General features: G+C 40.4%; 1 protein-coding gene across 7 annotated transcripts in view; it reads left to right on the top strand.

The window, feature by feature from the left end:
- SEC22C (SEC22 homolog C, vesicle trafficking protein) overlaps positions 1-19,754 on the top strand; it is a 72,419-nt gene extending 52,665 nt beyond the window's left edge. For 4 of the 7 annotated variants that reach the window (XM_057497521.1, XM_057497510.1, XM_057497512.1 and 1 more), the window contains 5 exons: positions 4,519-4,682; positions 6,591-6,770; positions 8,807-8,967; positions 10,220-10,285; positions 17,720-19,754. In XM_057497521.1, coding sequence (XP_057353504.1) covers positions 4,547-4,682; positions 6,591-6,770; positions 8,807-8,967; positions 10,220-10,285; positions 17,720-17,920 — 744 coding nt within the window. In that variant the 5' untranslated portion in view covers positions 4,519-4,546 and the 3' untranslated portion in view covers positions 17,921-19,754. The remainder of the gene's footprint in view (positions 1-4,518; positions 4,683-6,590; positions 6,771-8,806; positions 8,968-10,219; positions 10,286-17,719) is intronic. The other 3 variants (XM_057497517.1, XM_057497529.1, XM_057497526.1) reach the window with 3 other exon arrangements.
- The last annotated feature ends 577 nt before the right edge of the window (positions 19,755-20,331 follow it).

The following is a 20,331-nucleotide window of genomic DNA, read 5'->3' on the forward strand; positions in this document are numbered from 1 at the left end:
AAACCTTAAAGACTCCACTCCAAAACTACTAGAACTAATATCTGAATTCAGCAAAGTTGCAGGGTACAAAATTAATACATAGAAATCTATTGCATTCCTATACACTAATGATGAACTAGCAGAAAGAGGAATCAGGAAAACAATTCCATTCACAATTGCAGCAAAAAGAATAAAATACCTAGGAATAAACCTAACTAAGAAAGTGAAAGACCTATACCCTAAAAACTACAAGACACTCTTAAGAGAAATTAAAGGGGACACTAACAAATGGAAATTCATCCCAAGCTCTTGGCTAGGGAGAATTAATATTGTCACAATGGCCATCCTGCCTAAAGCAATCTAGAGATTCAATGCAATCCCTATGAAAATACCAGCAGCATTCTTCAACAAACTGGAACAAATAGTTCTAAAATTCATATTGAACCACAAAAGACCCCAAATAGCCAAAGCAATCCTGAGAAGGAAGAATAAAGTAAGGGGGATCTTGCTTCCCAACTTTAAGCTGTACTACAAAGCCACAGTAATCAAGACAATTTGGAAGTGGCACAAGAACAGACCCACAGACCATTGAAACAGCATAGAGAGTCCAGATATTAACCCAAACATATATGGTCAATTAATATGTGATAAAGGAACCATGGATATACAATAGGGAAATGACAGCCTCTTCAACAGCTGGTGTTGGCAAAACTGGACAGCTACATGCAAGAGAATGAAACTGGATCATTGTCTAACCCCATACACAAAAGTAAATTTGAAATAGATCAAAGACCTGATTGTCAGTCATGAAACCCTAAAACTCTTAGAAAAAAACATAGGCAGAAATCTCTTGGACATAAACATGAGCAACTTCTACTTGAACATATGTCCCCAGGCAAGGGAAACAAAAGGAAAAATGAACAAGTGGGACTATATCAAGCTGAAAATCTTCTGTACAGCAAAGGACCACATCAATAGAACAAGAAGGCATCCTACAGTATGGGAGAATATATTCATAAATGACATATCCGATAAAGGGTTGACATCCAAAATATGTAAAGATCTCACGCACCTCAACAAACAAAAAGCAAGTAATCCAATTAAAAAATGGGCAGAGGATCTGAAGAGCTACTTCTCCAAAGAAGAACACATGGCCAACAGGCACATGAAAAGATGCTCCACATCGCTAATCATCAGAGAAATGCAAATTAAAACCAAAATGAGATATCACCTCACACCTGTAAGGATGGCCACCATCCAAAAGACAAGCACAACAAATATTGACGATGATATGGAGAAAGGGGAACCCTCCTACACTGCTGGTGGGAATGTAAATTAGTTCAACCATTGTGGAAAGCAGTATGGAGGTTCCTCAAAAAACTAAAAATAGAAATACCATTTGACCCAGAAATTCCACTTCTGGGAATTTACCCTAAGAATTCATCTGCCCAGTTTGAAAAAGACATATGCACCCCTATGTTTATCACAGCACTATTTACAATAGCCAAGAAATGGAAGCAGCTTGTGTCCATCAGTAGATGAATGGATAAAGAAGATGTGGCACATATACACAATGGAATATTACTCACCTATAAGTAGAAAACAAATCCTACCATTTGCAACAACATGGATAGAGCTAGAGGGTATTATGCTCAGTGAAATAAGCCAGGCGGAAAAAGACAATTACCAAATGATTTCACTCATCTGTGGAGCATAAGAACAAAGCAAAAACTGAAGAAACAAAACAGCAGGAGACTCATAGAACCGAAGAATGGACTAACAGTTACCAAAGGGAAGGGGACTGGGGGTGGTGGGTGGGAAGGGAGGGATAAGGGGGAAAAAGGGGCAGTACGATTAGCATATATAATGTAGGGGGGAGCACAGGGAAGGGAGTATGACACAGAGAAGACAAGTAGTGACTCTGTAGGATCTTGCTAGGCTGATGGACAGTGACTGTAATGGGGTATGTCCGGGGACCTTGATGATGGGAGGAGTCTAGTATCCGTAATGTTGCTCATGTATTGTAGATTAATAATACCAAAATGAAAAAATAATAATTTACTAAAGAGAGAAAATAAAAAAAAGAGAAATATATAGGACAATGTCCCAGATAAAGGAGCTTCTATCCTTGTGGAGCCTGGGGCCTGGCTCAGTGGCCCATGGAAGCTCTCTCCTGCAGAACAGCAGGATGCAAAAGACAGATTTGCTCTCCTAGGTTCTTGTGAGGGCTTCAGTGCATAGTCCTGGCTGACTAAGTCATTGGCCACTGGCCACCTCAGCCTGCAGCCTTCACGCTTGGGTGGGGCCAAAGTCTCGCTAACATGACAAGAGACCCTTTTCCCCTTTCAGGCTTTGCAGTGTTTCCCGAACTGTGAATGGAGACCAAATGTACCTGGGGAACATATATTTGGTCAACTGAATGGGCAAATGTGTATTTCTTATGACTCATATTGCAACTTCAATTAGGAAACCTTTTCTCTTTTAAGGAAAAAAAAGGTCTTATGACTTCAAATGAATTTCTGGATACTTAAGTAGTTTTTTGAAAAGTGGAATATAAAATGTTCTAATTATTTGTATTTTGAATTCACTCTTTTCACAGAGGAAACTAAGGCTTTTTTTCTTTACAAATGAGCAGTATCAAAGGTTATTTAATAGTTAAGGAGTTCAGTTATTTTCCTATGTAATTTACCATAACAAATCACCACAAACTACCTTAAAACAACAGAAATTTATTTTCTCACTGTTCTGGATGCCAGAGGTCTGAAAGCAAGGTGCTGGCAGTGCCGTGCTCTCTCTGAGGCGTTAAGGAAGTGTCCTCCCCTTGCCTTCCTGCTACGTCCCTGTGGTTGCCCACAGTCCTCAGCAGTTGCTTGTAGAAGCACTGCTACACCAGTGTCTGCCTCCTTGGCTACGTGGCCCTCTTCCCTCTGTCTCTATGACTAAGTTTCACACCAGTCATTGAAAGCCACCCTAATCTATTATGACCTCATTTTATCTGGATTATAGCTGCAAAGACTATTCCAAATAAGGTCACATTCACTGGGAGGTAGGACTTCAAAATATCTTTTAGGGGACACAATTCAGCAAATATATAGGGGTTCTCTTTCAAATAGATAGACCTCCATCCTAGAGAGACTTAGGCCTTTCAGGAAAAGTCCTTATATAAGGAGGATGTCATCTTTTTTTTTTAATTGTAAAAAGTCTCTTTATATAGAGACTTCCAATTACAAAAAAGTTGGTAGATCAATATAACCTAAAACCCGTCCTGCCAGAAACACCCAGAAATGTGGGCAAATATATATAAATTATTTTTAATGTGTAGCTGAGCTGGAGAGAAAGAAATGCCAAGGTGCTAGGAATAAAGAGGGAACAGAGTATCAAGGAGGTGTGTGAACTGATGCTGAGGCTCATGGATAGTCTTTGTAAGCTTGGTACTGGAGTTCAGGACCTGTGAAGGAAGGCCTTGGGCTTATGTAGGACGAGATGTCTGAACACATGTAGAGGAACCTGTTCTTCTCAGGTTGCAGCCCTAGTGGAATGACAATAGGTAAAAAATAGTCTGTTCACCAGTATAGGTGTAACTCATCTCTGCTTGGTTTTGGATGGGAAGGAAAAATAAAATCTCCCCTCAGTTGAAACCCTGCTCCTGTGCTTCATTTAGGATTGTATTTATATTTCCCATGGCCTAGAAATTCCAGGGCCATGGTGTGGATAGCAGTACTGGCTCCAGAGTGGTGACACTCCAGAGCGACTGACCAAAGCGAAGCCAGAACCACTCTGGAAGAAGTGTGTGACGACTCAGGCTTGAGGAATTCTTACGGAAATGAGCTCCACAGTGATGCGTGCACAGCAAAAATTGACAAAGCGCTAGAGGAGATATTCCATGAGTGGGAGTGAGCAGATGCCACAGATAGGAGAACTGGAGTCCCCAGGCCTCGAAGCAACAGTGAGACAGTCCTTAAAGGAGCAGAGGATGGAAACCCCTGCACTGTTTTATGAGAGCAGAAGAACCTTAGTGCCACAGCCAGACGAAGGTAGTGCAAGAAAGGGACATTATAGGCCAATCTTACTAAATGCATAGACACAAAAGTCCTAAATACAACATTAGCTACCTAAATCTAGCAGTTGTATGTATATAATATGTAGAAACCCACAACCAAGAAGGTTTTATTTCAGGGTGCCAGTTTGATTTAACATTAGGAGATCTATCAGAGTTGATAACGAAGAGAAGCATTTTCCTTAACGGATAAGAGAAGTCTAAGGCTGCTTCCCACCAGTGGAGAATTCATCCATCATGCATGAGTGAACAAGAATGAACACACATTGTCAGTGGCAAATACTGCCCTACATTTTAGAGAAAGTACAGGAAAGGCACAATCCTGGGTGGGTGTAGCTGAAGAGACAATATATGCAACAAACAGCTATAGACTGTTCAAGGCCAAAAGCAAGTCCGGCATCAAAGCGCGGTTGTGTCTGGGTGTGGGTGGGAATATAAAGATCAGTTCCCTGGTAATGTAGATGTCGCCCTTTCGGTTTCAGCTTTTCTTCTTCAGGGGATGTGGCTTGCATGACCATCTGCTCCCACCAGTGTCCAGCAGCCATGGCCTTCTGCTTCCTGGAGACCTTGTGGTGGGAATTCACAGCATCCTATGACACCACCTGCATTGGCCTAGCCTCCAGGCCCTATGCCTTTCTCGAGTTTGGTTTGTAATCCTCTTCCTTACTGATTGTTCTCCTTATGGCATTGAATGTGTAGAATTTACAGTTCAGATTTGGGTTTGACCCAGGCAGACCACTGGAAGTGCTGTAACATATCACTGGAGGGCAGCCTTTTGCTGTGAGATTTCACAGCCATTGACATGGCCTGGAAAGCTGCCAGGCTTAGCACTAGCTTTTCATCTCTCTGGAGCCTGGGAGCAGGGGGGAGGAAGGGTGGGGCCTGTACAGGTCATTCACCACAGTGCCCTACAGCAGGGGCCAGAAAACCTGCCCAAGGGCCAGCTGCCTGTTGTTGAGAGTGAAGTGGAGCAGCCATGCTCATCCTTCCAGTGCTGTCTGTGGCTGCGTTTGCCCGTCACTGGAGAGCTGAGTAGTTGACAGAGGACATGGGGCTAAAAGCCCAAGATGTTTACTACCTGGCTCTTGAGGCAAATCGTGCCAACTGCTGCTCTAGAGCAGGAGTGCTCCAAGGGTGGTATGTAGACTTGTTCTTCCCTCATGACGTCAGTACAGAAAGGAAGAAGAATTAGAAATTGTTGTGGTGATTTGACATTCCTGCAATATTTTTTATTGTATTTTATCAAAGTATTTGTCCGTGGCAGTTTGGAAGTAAGGAAAAAGTGCTCCTTCATTCAGACTTTGAGAAGCCCTGCTCTGGAAGAGGATCCCTCCTTTCCAGGCACTGCCTGAAAGGCCTTGTAGGGGCTCAGGGGCTTTGGAACACAGCATAATTATAGTATATGCTCTCAGCTGTGAATCAGGTCATTTTGAGCTTTTGGCAGAATGGGAATTGGACATTCTGTGGTGTCTGTGTAAACGGCTGCTGTCTCTGATGCTCTTGAACGAGGGGCTGGCAGCGTTTGGTACCAAGCATCAGGTGCAGGGCCAGGTACCTGGAAGGGTTGCCACTTATGTTTCCTGGCATCCGCTGCCATAGCCCTCACATTTCACCATGTGCTCTACTGGCTGGCTTATCAGGGATGGGGCCAGCACCCTCTTTCATTGTCACCCGAAGGTGCTGGGGAGCTCCCTGGGATGCAGGTCCCAGCCTGGGAGACCTGTGACATAGGTGGAGAGTTCTGGCCCAAGTCTCCCTGTGGGGCCCTAGTCAGGCTGCTGCTCTCAGCCCTACTTCTTCCTGTGAAGAGGGCATGCTGTTCCCAAATAGGTCACAGCTGCGGCATCCCTGGGCTGTCTGTTGATTTGCAGCTGGTAGACCTGTGTTCTTCTCTCCCCTCGCCATTGCATGTGCTTGCCTTCTAAAGCAGTGTGCTTGATCTGACAGGAGACCCTTCCCCAGCATCATGTTTGCCCATTATTGAATGCAAGTTGCATGATATTAGATATTAGATGTTAGAATTAGACATAATTTTGCTTTGCCAGTATGTATGAAACTTCACTTCAAATGCTTATTAAAACTTGGCAATGGATTAATACTAACATAAGTAAAATAAAGACAATACCTTTTAAATATGTAATCCTGGTTTGCACAATATATTCACATTCACCTGTAGTTTTTATTCACATGACTTTTTTGTGATAATCAGTTCAAGAGTAACAGTCCCCAATTTTGAAGCCTAGAAATACTCTGTGAATTCCCCAGTATTGTACTATCATTAATGGCTAAGACCAAGCCCCAATCTCCTGACTCCCTCATCACTGAGGTTCTGGAAGACATTGCTTTCTCTGTGGACAATCACATTTTAAGTATTCTGCTCTGAAGAGATTGATGAGACTAGTCATGATATGTAGTGATCACTTGACCTTTAGGTATAGCTTGATACTCTTCAGAATCTGACTTATTGCCTACCTTTCTTAGGAAACTTCACTTTGTACATAGTGTAGAACATCCATTCTCATAAAAATGGATGACTTGGGTTCTCTCTTTGCAGACAGCGTCATTCAGAAAGTGAAGTGGCATTTTAACTATGTAAGTTCCACTCAGATAGAGAGCAGTTTAGAAAAAATTCAGGAAGAGCTTGAGTTCCAGCCTCCAGTGGTTCTCACTCTGCAAGACGCAGATGTGGCAAATGGAATGATGAACGGTCACACACAGATGCACTTGGAACCCGGTAAGTGGCCTGCTGTTCTCTGATGTTGGTGAAGATAAGGTGATATTATGTGTTTCTAATGGAGATTTTTTTTTCTTTAACTAGGTAAGTGTTTTTTGGTTGGGGGGACATGGTGTATAAAATATGTGGGGAAAAATATGAACTGATCATGTTTCCAGGTGGCTGTTGTAAAATTTGACTATTATGAGTTGATCTGAAGTAAGACAACTCTTCTGATGAAATTCGCTTTTGCTGGAAGTCATTTGTTGAACTGAACATATTTATACATTTTCTCTCTCTCTCTATATATATTTTTCTTTGACAATGAATTTTTACCTCATCACTTAGTGAAACATTGTTAAGTCTCCACTGAGAAAGCCCTGCTTTCCTGGCTTGGGGGTGATAGGGTGAGAGTGGGCAGGGGCGAAGCCAGCACTTGTAGTGTTCTCACTGTCTGGTTCTTTGGAGATCTGAGGACATTCCTCTATCCCTGCGACCACAGTGCCTCGGCATTCCATGCCTTAGTCTGGCATTAACACCATCAACTACTCAGTGCCTAGGACATAATGGAGCATGATGTTTTTGCATTCCTTGTTTACAATTACATACAATTACTTTTTTATTGAAGTGAATATTTACATTCTAAGAATTCTGTAATGGTATAAGAGCTGGATACTTTTCTGACAGAGCTGTCTGTACTGTAACAGTCTAATTATTCTGTTTTGACTGTTTTTATACTAAAATCATTGCTTGAATTTTACAGGTGGTGTATTAAAAATGTTCATGTTTTTAGCTTAACTTTGTCTTTTGATATAATCTGTTTCAACCAATGAATTCCTAGATTGGCTGTGATGCCAATCAATAAGTTGTTGTAATTTATATTGGGAGTGAACTTAACTTTTGTAGAAGGAAGACAGGGTAATTGAACCCCAAGTTTCTCCTTTTTACTATTTGAAGACGGGTAACTTTGTTAAATATATTTTGCTTTAGACATGTAGACAAGAGGAGCAAATCCAGAAAGTGTCAGCTTGCCTATCTTTCTAGGACATTTTACTATGGTTTGACTCACCTTATTGTCCTGAGACTAGAATCTTTCCAGGTAGCAAGCATGTTCTGTTCTAACAGGAACTTTGATTTGCTCAGTGGAAATTCTAACACACTAACAATAGTCATCAGTTGGATTGTGGCTTTAGATATTTGCATGTGTGCATGTATGTGGGTGTGTATGTGTACATGGGAAATGTGAGGACAAGAAAGGATGATTTAAAAAGAGCATAGAAAGAGAATGGGTGGGACACCACGTAACTGTGTGAACCAGAGTCAATTCCAGCAGTTCTCTTTAAAGAGGGAATGATCATCTGTTCTAATTAGAGTTCCAGAAACAGCTTGTAGCTTAATCAGTGTTTCCCTCCTCTTCCCAATTATTTTACAATTTAAAAAAAATTGCATTTGCTGTGAATTGTTCTAGAAGCACACATGAGACTGAATGTTGTCCTTGTCAGAAAGAGTGGAACATTTTACAAGCTGAGAATTAAGGTGGATAATAGAAATGCTTTCAGAATTTGACAATCTATTTACAAATAAAGCCATAAATTGCTTTTAATCAGGATTTCTCAACCTAAGCCCTGTTGACATTTTGAATTGGGTAATTCTTTGTGGTGGAGGCTGTCTTGTGCCTTGTAGGAAGTTTAAAAGTATTCATGGCCTCTACCCACTGGATGCCAGTAATGCCTGTCTGCAGCTGTGACACCCGCAATGTCTCTGATGTTGCCAAATGTGTGCTAAGGGGCCAAATCAGCCCTGGCTGAGAACCACTGCTTTAAGTAGAAAGGAAAACAGGCACTTGAAAACCTGTGCTTGCTCAGAGAAGGGCCTCTTTCTGAAGAAATTCACCTCACATCCCCCGATCCATTCCTTCATTTCTTGCCTTTCTTTTTTCTTTCTAAGTGCAGCTGCTTTTTAAAGTAATCTGTTTGTAATTCTGTGTGTAACATAATGAGTGTTATGGAGGTCATTAGTGGAGGTCTAGTTAATTTCTTTATTTTTCTTTCACATAGAAATTATTTTTACTAGACACTTATTTTTTTTTAATTGTGAAGCTCCTAGTTTCCGAATGGAACCAGTGACAGCCCTGGGTATCCTCTCCCTTATTCTCAACATCATGTGTGCTGCTCTGAATCTCATCCGTGGAATTCACCTTGCAGAACATTCTTTACAGGTAACCTTTTCTGTATAGTTTAAATTGAAGGACAAATGGTGTAAGAAACTGATGGGGGTACACTTTATTTGCAAGGCTGTTATGCACAAAGGCTTTATAATACTAGAAATTCAAATAAAAAATTATTTTAAGTTATATTCTTTGTAGTAAATTGAACAAATGTGAAACTCTCTCTTTGTATCTGTTGTCCTAAGAAGCCAAAGGGGCATGCTGAATATTAGTGAGAAATGGGCAACTTGCTAAAGGGCATCAGACCACTCTGTGGTCCTTGGGACCCACAAGTCACCCCAGGGTCTAGATGGTACACTCAGGGTAAAAGTTTGATTCTCAGACTTTAAGGTTTCAGGCTTTTTTTCCTCTGGGAAAAGTTGTCTCATAGTCTGATTTCTGTTGTACAGATACCACCTTCCCTGGTTTCTTTGTCAAAGAACTGTGTCACTATGAAGTTGATTTGCCAGTCTGCTCATCTCAAATCAACTGTCTATTGCAGTGCTTTTTAAGTATTGTTTTTTGATGTTGAAGTATTTCAACCACTTTTAAGTACAGAACCATTATAAACATAAACAGATAGATATTTGTCTTAAAAGATAGTCTTACTGCTCATCCCCATGAATGTGATGGCCAAAGTCTGAAGCACAGCTCATGTTGAATCTCAGGGGGCTGACGTGGGCTGAGCTGTTTGGAGAATGGTGGCAGGCCTGGGCTGTAAGAGTGGTGCCTGCCTGTTGCCAACCCGCTGTGTCTTTGGCCCATGTGCAGAGTGTTTCCCACAATTACTGCTTATGAATACCCATACCCAGATACTTACCAAGTGTCTTGCGCACTAGAACAGGTGCCTGGCCAACAAGATGGCTAAGATGTAGACGCTACCTTGTGGGTATGAAGCAGAGTATGGTAATAATCACCAAGAAAGTGGCAGTGTCTGGGACTGAGCAGAATTAGGAAAAGCTTAGTATTGACAGCTGAGTAGGGTTTTGAGAGGTGGTGGGTTATGGGGAACATTCCAGGTTGAGGGCTCAACACAGATGCACTCTGTTCTCTATACTACCAGTAGGGTGCATGGTGTGTCCAGGCCATTGAAACAGTGGCATGCTGACCCCTGTTGTGGTGTATACACAGGAATTGAGTCTTACCGAGCCAGGGTTTTGTGTCATCAGCCATACCAGACTGAATGTGGAGTAAGGTACTTCATGTCACAGTGTGTCGTCTCATCTGAATACCCCTTTTCTTGTGTTCCTCATATTTTTTTTAGGTTGCCCATGAGGAAATTGGAAATATTCTGGCTTTTCTTATTCCTTTTGTAGCCTGCATTTTCCAGGTGGGTGAAGCATTGTTATTTTGTTGAGTGGGTTAAACCTATAGCCTTTTGTTCTGTTGGAACCAGAAATTTCTAGATAATGTTTTTGTTCCACCAAGGCCTTGGTTCAGGTCATAGACAATACCAGCCCTTTGGTAGAAGGACCCCAGGCCCGTCCTGCCCAATCTTCTCATTGTATAGAGATAGCTCTTTGGGAGAGAGAGAGAAAGCCACTTTCCCTCAGCCACAGGGCCTTGATAGCAGCAGAACAGAGCAAATCTGGGATTTGACTCCCAAGAAGGGAGAGACAAGACTGCTGTGGGGACTGGGTGGGCCTGATGAGGTGCCTCGTGCTTATTGTTAGGGCAGTCCAGATACAGAAATGTCCTTCTGCAGAAGGAGCATCTATGTGTATGTGCTTATTTAAACAGAGGACTAGGTTAAGAAATTGTTTTTAATAGTACTACCATCTGACTCAAATATGTCAAATATGAAACAAAAATTGTAACATTAACTAGAGGGTTTTGATTAGTTATTTTCAATAAGCTTGTGTACCTAAGGGGTAGAGTAAAAAGGAGCTTTTGAATCCCCTGTAGGCAGAGTTAATTCTAGTAAAAACTTGACTCAATCTCTTCCATAAGATTTTAGTCTTTCTCTGCATGTTTAAGCTTTTTTTTAGTTAAACTTTCTGTTCTCAGGGCTCTTCCTCTCTTCCACATACATCCTAGAATGGTCTGTTCTTAAGGATTACATGAGTGTGCAAAAAGACATTTTCAACTGAAGATGGTATGCACTCATTTTCTATAAAACCAGTCTCCAAAACCTTGGGCGTTGCCAGTGGGAGTTTCCTAGAGGCTGCATTTTAGGGCTGTGGGGACCTTACTGTGCCACCCAGGCCCCTCCACTGCACTCTTGCCTGGAAAGTTCTTTCACTGGGGAGCTCTCTCTTTTCTACTGTAGCTTGAGTCTTTGTCAGATTGTCCTGTGTTTTGAGAATGTGCTTTTTTTTTAAAACATTGAACCAAAAAGCTGTTCACACCTTTGCAGAACAAAGAATTGCCTCTTTGCTGTGTGATACCCCTACACAAAATAGCAGTCTCTCTCCCTGCTGTGAGATGTTTCCCTGTCTCGGAGATGCTTTGAAGACATGATAAGGAAGATGCCTAGAGAACAGTGGTCCCTTAGGTGGCGACAGCTCACAAAGAGCTGCACTGGTACAAGCACAGCTTCTCACCTGTTATGACTTCTCTGGAGAAAAAATTTATTTAGAAGTGGGCCAGTCTTGTTGGGGCATCCTGGCCTGGCTTTTGGCCCGTTACCAGCATCCCTTCTCTCTCTCCAGCCTACAGCCTGGGCATTTCTGTCCATATTTCTTTTTTATTTTAATTTTTTTATTTTGCTATCATTTATAGACAATTATATGAACAACACTGTGGTTGCTAGACTCCCCCCATCATCAAGTTGCCACCACATCCTCCATTACAGTCACTGTCTATCAGCTTAGTAAGATGCTACAGAGTCACTACTTGTCTTCTCTGAGCTATACTGCCTTCCCCGTGTCCCCCACTACATTATGTGTGCTAATCATAATGCCCCTTTATCCCCCTCATTCCTCCCTTCCCACCCATTCTCCCCAGTCCCTTTCCCTTTGGTAACTCTTGGTCCATTCTTGGGTTCTGTGAGTCTGCTGCTGCTTCGTTCCTTCAGTTTTTTCTTTGTTCTTATACTCCACAGATGAGTGGAATCATTTGATACTTGTCTTTCTCCACTTTCTTATTTCACTGAGCATAATACCCCTTAGGTCCATCCATGTTGTTGCAAATGGTAGGATTTGTTTTCTTCTTATGGCTGAATAATATTCCATTGTGTATATGTACCACATCTTCTTTATCCATTCATCTACTGATGGACACTTAGATTGCTTCCATTTCTTGGCTATTGTAAATAATGCTGTGATAAACATAGGGGTGCATATGTCTTTTTCAAACTGGGTTGCTGCATTCTTAGGGTAAATTCCTAGGAGTGGAATTCCTGGATCAAATGGTATTTCTATTTTTAGTTTTTTGAGAAACTTCCATAGTACTTTTCACAATGGTTTAACTATTTTACATTCCTACCAGCAATGTAGGACGGTTCCACTTTCTCCACATCATCGCCAACATTTGTTGTTTGTCTTTTGGATGTTGGCCATCCTAACTGGTGTGAGGTGATAATCTCATTGTGGTTTTAATTTACATTTCTCTGATGATTAGTGATATGGAGCATCTTTTCATGTGCCTGTTGGCCATCTGAATTTCTTCTTTGCAGAAGTGTCTGTTCAGATCCTCTGCCCATTTTTTAATTGGCTTATTTGCTTTTTGTTTACTGAGGTGCGTGAGCTCTTTATATATTTTGGATGTCAACCCTTTATCAGATATGTCATTTATAAATATATTCTCCCATACTGTAGGATGTCTTCTTGTTCTGTTGATGGTGTCCTTTGCTGTACAGAAGATTTTCAGCTTGATATAGTCCCACTTGTTCATTTTTCCTTTTGTTTCCATTGCCTGGGGAGATACGTTCATGAAGAAGTTGCTCATGTTTATGTCCAAGAGATTTCTGCCTGTGTTTTTTTCTAAGAGTTTTAGGGTTTCATGACTGACAATCAGGTCTTTGATCTATTTCAAATTTATTTTTGTGTATGAGGTTAGACAATGATCCAGTTTCATTCTCTTGCATGTAGCTGTCCAGTTTTGCCAACACCAGCTGTTGAAGAGGCTGTCATTTCCCTATTGTATATCCATGGTTCCTTTATCACATATTAATTGACCATATATGTTTGGGTTAATATCTGGACTCTCTATGCTGTTTCAATGGTCTGTGGGTCTGTTCTTGTGCCACTTCCAAATTGTCTTGATTACTGTGGCTTTGTAGTACAGCTTAAAGTTGGGAAGCGAGATCCCCCTTACTTTATTCTTCCTTCTCAGGATTGCTTTGGCTATTTGGGGTCTTTTGTGGTTCCATATGAATTTTAGAACTATTTGTTCCAGTTTGTTGAAGAATGCTGCTGGTATTTTCATAGGGATTGCATTGAATCTGTAGATTGCTTTAGGCAGGATGGCTATTTTGACAATATTAATTCTTCCTGTTCATGAGCACGGGATGTGTTTCCATTTATTGGTATCTTCTTTAATTTCTCTCATGAGTGTCTTGTGGTTTTCAGAGTATAAGTCTTTCACTTCCTTGGTTAGGTTTATTCCTAGGTATTTTATTCTTTTTGCTGCAATTGTGAATGGAATAGTTTTCCTGATTTCTCTCTCTGCTAGTTCATTGTTAGTGTATAGGAATGCTACAGTTTTCTGTGTATTAATTTTGTATCCTGCAACTTTGCTGAATTCAGATATTAGATCTAGTAGTTGTGGAGTGGATTCTTTAGGGTTTTTTATATACAATATCATGTCATCAACAAAGAGGAACAGTTTGACTTCTTCCTTGCCAATCTGGATGCCTTTTATTTCTTTGTCTTGTCTGATTGCCGTGGCTTGGACCTCCAGTACTATATTGAATAGAAGTGGGGAAAGTGGGCATCCTTGTCTTGTTCCCGATCTTAAAGGAAAGTCTTTCAGCTTCTTGCTGTTAAGTGTGATGTTGGCTGTGGGTTTGTCATATCTGGCCTTTATTATGTTGAGGTACTTGTCTTCTATTCTCATTTTGTTGGGAGTTTTTATCATGAATGGATGTTGAATTTTGTCAAATGCTTTTTCAGCATCTATGGAGATGATCATGTGGTTTTTGTCCTTCTTTTTGTTGATGTTTTGGATGATATTGATGGATTTTCGAATGTTGTACCACCCATGCATCCCTGTAATAAATCCTAATTGATCATGATGGATGATCTTTCTGATTTATTTTTGAATTGGGTTTGCTAATATTTTGTTGAGTATTTTTGCATGTATGTTCATGAGGGATATTGGTCTGTAATTTTCTTTTTTTTGTGGTGTCTTTGCCTGGTTTTGGTATTAGAATGATGCTGGCCTCATAGAATGAGTTTGGACATATTCCCTCTTCTTCTACTCTTTGAAAAACTTTAAGGAGGATGGATGTTAGGCCTTCACTAAATGTTTGATAAAATTCAGTGGTGAAGCCATCGGGTCCAGGAGTTTTGTTCTTAGGTAGTTTTTTGATTACCAGTTGAATTTCATTGCTGGTGATTGGTCTGTTCAGATTTTCTGTTTCTTCCTTGGTCAGCCTTGGAAGGTTGTATTTTCTAGAAAGTTGTCCATTTCTTCTAGGTTATCCAGTTTGTTGGCATATCATTTTTCATAGTATTCTCTCATAATTCTCTGTATTTCTGTGGTGTCCATAGTGATATTTCCTTTCCCATTTGTGATTCTGTTTATGTGAGTAGACCTTCTTTTTTTCTTGATAAGTCTGGCTAGGGGTTTATCTATTTTGTTTATTTTCTCAAAGAACCAGCTGTTGCTTTCATTGATTCTTTCTGTTGTTTTATTCTTCTCGATTTTATTTAATTCTGCTCTAATCTTTATTATGTCCCTTCTTCTACTGACTTTGGGCCTCATTTGTTCTTCTTTTTCTAGTTTCATTAATTGTGAGTTTAGACTGCTTATATGGGATTGTTCTTCTTTCCTGAGATAGGCCTGTATTGCAATATACTTTCCTCTTAGCACAGCCTTGGCTGCATCCTACAGATTTTTGTGGTGTTGAATTATTGTTTTCATTTGTCTCCATATACTGTTTGATCACTGTTTTTATTTAGTCATTGATCTATTGGTTATTTAGGAGCATGTTGTGAAGCCTCCATTTGTTTGTGGGATTTTTCATTTTCTTTGAGTAATTTATTTCTAGTTTCATACCTTTTGTGGTCTGAGAAACTGGTTGGTACAATTTCAATCTTTTAGAATTTACTGAGGCTCTTTTTGTGGCCTAGTATGTGATCTCTTCTTGAAAATGTTCCATGTGCACTTGAGAAGAATGTGTATTCTGCTGCTTTTGGGTGTAGAGTTCTATAGATGTCTGTTAGGTCCATCTGTCCTAATATGTTGTTCAGTGCCTCTGTGTCCTTACTTATTTTCTGTCTGGTTGATCTGCCCTTCAGCATGAGTGGAGTGTTGAAGTGTCCTAGAATGAATGCATTGCATTCTATTTCCCCTTTTAATTCAGTTAGTATTTGTTTCACATATGTAGGTGCTCCTCTGTTGGGAGCATAGATATTTATAACGGTTATATCTTGTTGGATTGACCCCTTTATCATTATGTAATGTTGTTCTTTGTCTCTTGTGACTTTCTTTGTTTTGAAGTCTATTTTTTCTGATACAAGTACTGCAATTCCTGCTTTTTTCTCTCTCTTAGTTGCATGTAATATCTTTATCCATCCCTTCACTTTTAGTCTGTGTATGTCTTTGGGTTTAAAGAGTCTTTTGTAGGCAGCATATAGATGGGTCTTGTTTTTTTTATCCATTCTGTGACTCTATGTCTTTTGATTGGTGCATTCAGTCCATTTACATTTAGGGTGATTATTGATAGGTATGTACTTATTGCCATTGCATGCTTTAAATTAGTGGTTACCAAAGGTTCAAGGTTAACTTCCTTACTATCTAAGAGTCTAACTTAACTCACTTAATATGCTATTACAAATGCAATCTAAAGGTTCTTTTCTTTTTCTCCTCCTTTTTCTTCCTCCTCCATTCTTTATATATTAGATATCATATTATGTACTGTCTGTCTATCCGTTGGTTGACTTTGGAGATAGTTAATTTAATTTTGCATTTGCTTAGTACTTAGCTGTTCTACTTTCTTTACTGTGGTTTTAATACCTCTGGTGACAGCTATTAAACCTTAGGAACACTTCCATCTATAGCAGTGCCTCCAAAATAGACTGTAGAGATGGTTTGTGGGAGGTAAATTCTCTCAGGTTTTGCTTATCTGAACATTGTTTAATCCCTCTTTCAAATTTAAATGATAATCTTGCCACATAAAGTAATCTTGGTTCCAGGCCCTTCTGCTTTATTGCATTAAATACATCATGCCACTCCCTTCTGGCCTATAAGGTTTCTGCTGAGAAGTCTGATGTTAGCCTGATTGGCTTTCCTTTGTATGTGATCTTATTTCTCTCTCTGGCTGCTTTTAGAAGTCTGTCCTTATCCTTGATCTTTGCTGTTTTAATTACTATATGTCTTGGTGTTGTCTTCCTTGGGTCCTTTGTGTTGGGAGATCTGTCAGTGTCCATGGCCTGACAGACTATCTCCTTCCCCAGTTTAGGGAAATTTTCAGCAATTACCTCCTCAAAGACACTTTCTATCCCTTTCTCTCTCTCTTCTTCTGGTACCCCTATAATGCGAATATTGTTCCACTTGGATTGGTCACACAGTTCTCTCAATATTCTTTCATTCTTAGAGATTCTTTTTTCTCTCTGTGCCTCAGCTTCTTTGTATTCCTCTTCTGTAATTTCTATTCCATTTACTATCACTTCTACTACATCTAATCTGCTTTTAAATCCCTCCGTTATACGTTTCATTTCAGGTATGGAATTTCTTAATGATTGAGTCTCCGTCTTAAATTTGTTCCTGAGTTCTTGAATATTTTTCTGTACCTCCGTAAGCATTTTTACGATTTTTATTTTGAGCTCTTTTGCAGAAAGATTGGTGAGTTCAGTTTCTTTGGTCCTTTTTCTAGGGTTTGTGGAATTTTTGTCTGAACCAGGTTCTTTTGATGTTTCATATTTTTATGTGTTGCCCTCTAGTGTCCAGAAGCTCCAGTCTCTGGAGCTGCTCAGCCCCCAGAGTGAGGTTGGGGTTGTTGGGGAGCAGCGCTGGTGCCTGGGGGGAGGAAAGAGCTGTTTCCTGATTCCCGTCTGTGGTGCCTGTCTCCAGTGTCAGAGCCAGTGGGCCAAGGTCTTGGTGTTCAGCAGTCCCAGGCCTCCACCCCTTCCCCTGCTCCGTTTCTCTTCCTCCCGCCAGTGAGCTGGGGTGGGAGAAGGGCTTGGGTCCCGCTGGATCAAGGCTCTGGTATGTTACCCTGTTTTGTGAGGTCTGCTCTGTTCATGAGGTCTGCTCTGTTTGTGAGGTCTGTATGCAGTCTGGTTCAGCCTTCTTTCCTGTTGCTGTTTTTGGGTTAGTTGTATTAATTAAGTATATTTTCGTACTATTTGTGGTTTTGGGAGGAGTTCTCTGTCTCACTTCCCATGCCGCCCTCTTGAATCCCTTAAACTACTTGCAATAGTACAGTGTTCTAATTTCTCCATGACATCTGTTTCACCTTCTGTCTTCTAAATCTGCACTTTCTTCCAGTGATTAACAGCAATGTGCCCAGCGAGTCCAGGCTGGATAAATGAATCCAATTTGATGTGCTAATGTGCATGAAATGACACTGTGGCTGATGCAAGAAGTAAATCTGGGATCTGACCCTGGGGCCATGTTACTATCTCTGATTGCCCTTCCTCTTCTGGTGTCATTTCAGTGTTACTTGTACCTGTTCTACAGTCCAGCCAGGACTCTGAAGGTGGTGCTGATGCTCCTCTTTATTTGCCTGGGCAACGTGTACCTGCATGGGCTGAGGAACCTCTGGCAAATCCTCTTCCACACAGGAGTGGCTTTTCTGTCTTCATATCAGATACTGACAAGGCAGCGTCAGGAGAAGCAGTCTGGTTGTGGAGTGTGAGGATGGCGTCGCATGATGAGTGGATCCTTTGGTTTTCCTCTGAAGGCTGTCTGTGTTTCCCTTTTTATTGTCAACTTTACCTCAAGTTTATTTTTTCTTTCTTTTTTTTTTGAAGAATGATGTAAAACTTTATTGAGAGAATTTTAACAGTTAAATATCCAGCATAAGAACAGTCTGCATGGTTTCAGCTCGACTCTGTTTAACCCCATGGTTGCCCTTCGCCTTGAACCACAGGTGCTTCATCATCTTCTTTGCCCTGATCAGGTGTAATAGCCTGGCTCTCAGCGGGTGGCTCCTCTTGTTGAGGCAGCTCACCATTGGTCTTCTGGTCAACCACTGGTCCATCCAGCTGGGCAGACTCTTGATCATGTCCTTTTCCTCTAAATTTGGATCTTGATTTCATATTCCCGCTCATATTTCACACAGTTGAATCTCAGCTAGTGAGAAAGAATCCGGACAGAGGGAACAGGACTACCTCTGACTCAGCAATTCTCGCCAATTCCAACAAAGGCCGACTTTACCTCAAGTTTCCATCCTTGAAGTTCTTTTGACCACACTGGACTGATACCAAGAATTGAGGATGTTTACCAGGTGCAGTTGAAGGCATGAGGCCGCTTAATACCTGGTCCTCGTATTGTGCTGAACATTACTGCAGAATCTCCAGTTCACATTTACTTATGACAGCAGAAACTGGGGGCTCATTCAGAAGTAGCATTATTTGAAGATCAGAATGGAATTATTTTGGTCTTTTATATTGGATGATTCAATAAACCACTAGATTCAGTAACACTAGTTTTAGTAATTGGCAGTTATCTAGAGGAATCACTTTAAAAACCTGTATCAACTTTCAGTCCAAATGTGACTCAGGTAGTTTTTTTTTTTTTTCAGAGGGTCAGGACAGGGTGAATTAAAAACTTAAAAATATGGTTCATAAATATAAGCTAGGTAAATTTTGTTTACGTTTTTTGATAACTTAGGTCTGATACAATACCTTTAGAATGTTTAAATGTATTTTAGATATAAATTGAGCATATCTTCATTTAGGAAAAGGGCAGACTTAAGCTGAGAAAGTAGTTTAAAAAGTTGAGTTTATTTAATTTATAAAAAGCTTTTTATGGTGGTGGGGCTGTGTGGGTACAGAAATGTTTTGTATTTATTTGCAGGGTTTATATGAATATTTAAATTAATTGAGTAACCAGTGCTACTGGATCAAAAGCTTATAAGCATGAGTAGAAATGAGAATTTCAGGATTCCTTGCAGTGGGCCACAAACTGGCGTAAGCGTATCACACAAATTCACGCAATGTCACTTTACAGATGCAGGTGGGAGTGGCTTTTGTCATTAGCCTTGTACATGCAGCTGAGTGCCTGTCATTCTAATGCTGATGAGTATTTGACCCTGTGGACCTGCTTCGGAAGACTTCCCGAACTAATTACTCCTCTACACCTTTCTCTATTACCTCAGTTAGTCCAAGGGCCTAATTTTTTGTGAACAAGAATTAAGTAGGTTTTACCTTTCTTTAAAGCTTTATAAAGATATGATTAACCCTATGTTCTAAAAAGTTACTTTTCTTTCTCTTATTGTCAAAATATCGATTGATCATAGTTTTCCAAAATGTGAATCTCAGTAAGCTCCCTTAGGTCTCCAAAAATTTCATCCTGGGCCATCCAGGACCATTCAGGAGGCCATTTCAGGAGTGTGCCCCCTGCACTGTTCTTGGTAGAAGTCTGAAGTCTGAGCAGCTCAACCACAATTGCATGGAATACTTTCGGTTGAATTATGATGTCTTGATAAATTAAAAAATCCTATTTTACTAGTTTTTAAAAGTTGAGAACCATTGCAAGAAGTTATTGAGTATTGTGGGGAAAGCAAGAACTTATTTCAGGGAATTCAGTTGTACTTGGTTGTTACTGGTGGTGTATTTTTGTTGAGCTACCTTGATATCACTTCAAGAAAAACAAGTTTTTGTGACTGGGAGCTGTTGAGAAAATGTTGCCACAGTAATTTTATTTTCTTATCATAGAATTTTCTATTTTTAATCAAACATAAAATATGGATATGAAAGTTAGATTGTCCACATCCTCACATATAAACTTCAGAGCTTTCTCTCTGTGGATTTTGCATCCTCATGATTTTCTGCATATCTAGGAGGTGAATTTTCAGTCTTTCTAGGAGATAATTCTGAAGGTAGTAAAATAGAATGGAAAGCCAAGGAGGGGAGACACATCCTTTTATATTAGAAGTGCACACACATGCAAGCTTTAAAAGTTGGTAAGAAGAGCTTACAAGTGAATTGTTTCTTTTTGAGCCCATGTGCTCTTTGTGTTGCTGTGTGCCCTGTACCCCAGACGCTCTGGGTCTGAGCCTGTGATCCACACTCAGCAAATAGGAAAGAACAGTCCTTGAAGAGG

The sequence above is a fragment of the Manis pentadactyla genome, chromosome 1 (assembly GCF_030020395.1).
Source record: "Manis pentadactyla isolate mManPen7 chromosome 1, mManPen7.hap1, whole genome shotgun sequence".
Taxonomy (NCBI): Eukaryota; Metazoa; Chordata; class Mammalia; order Pholidota; family Manidae; genus Manis; species Manis pentadactyla.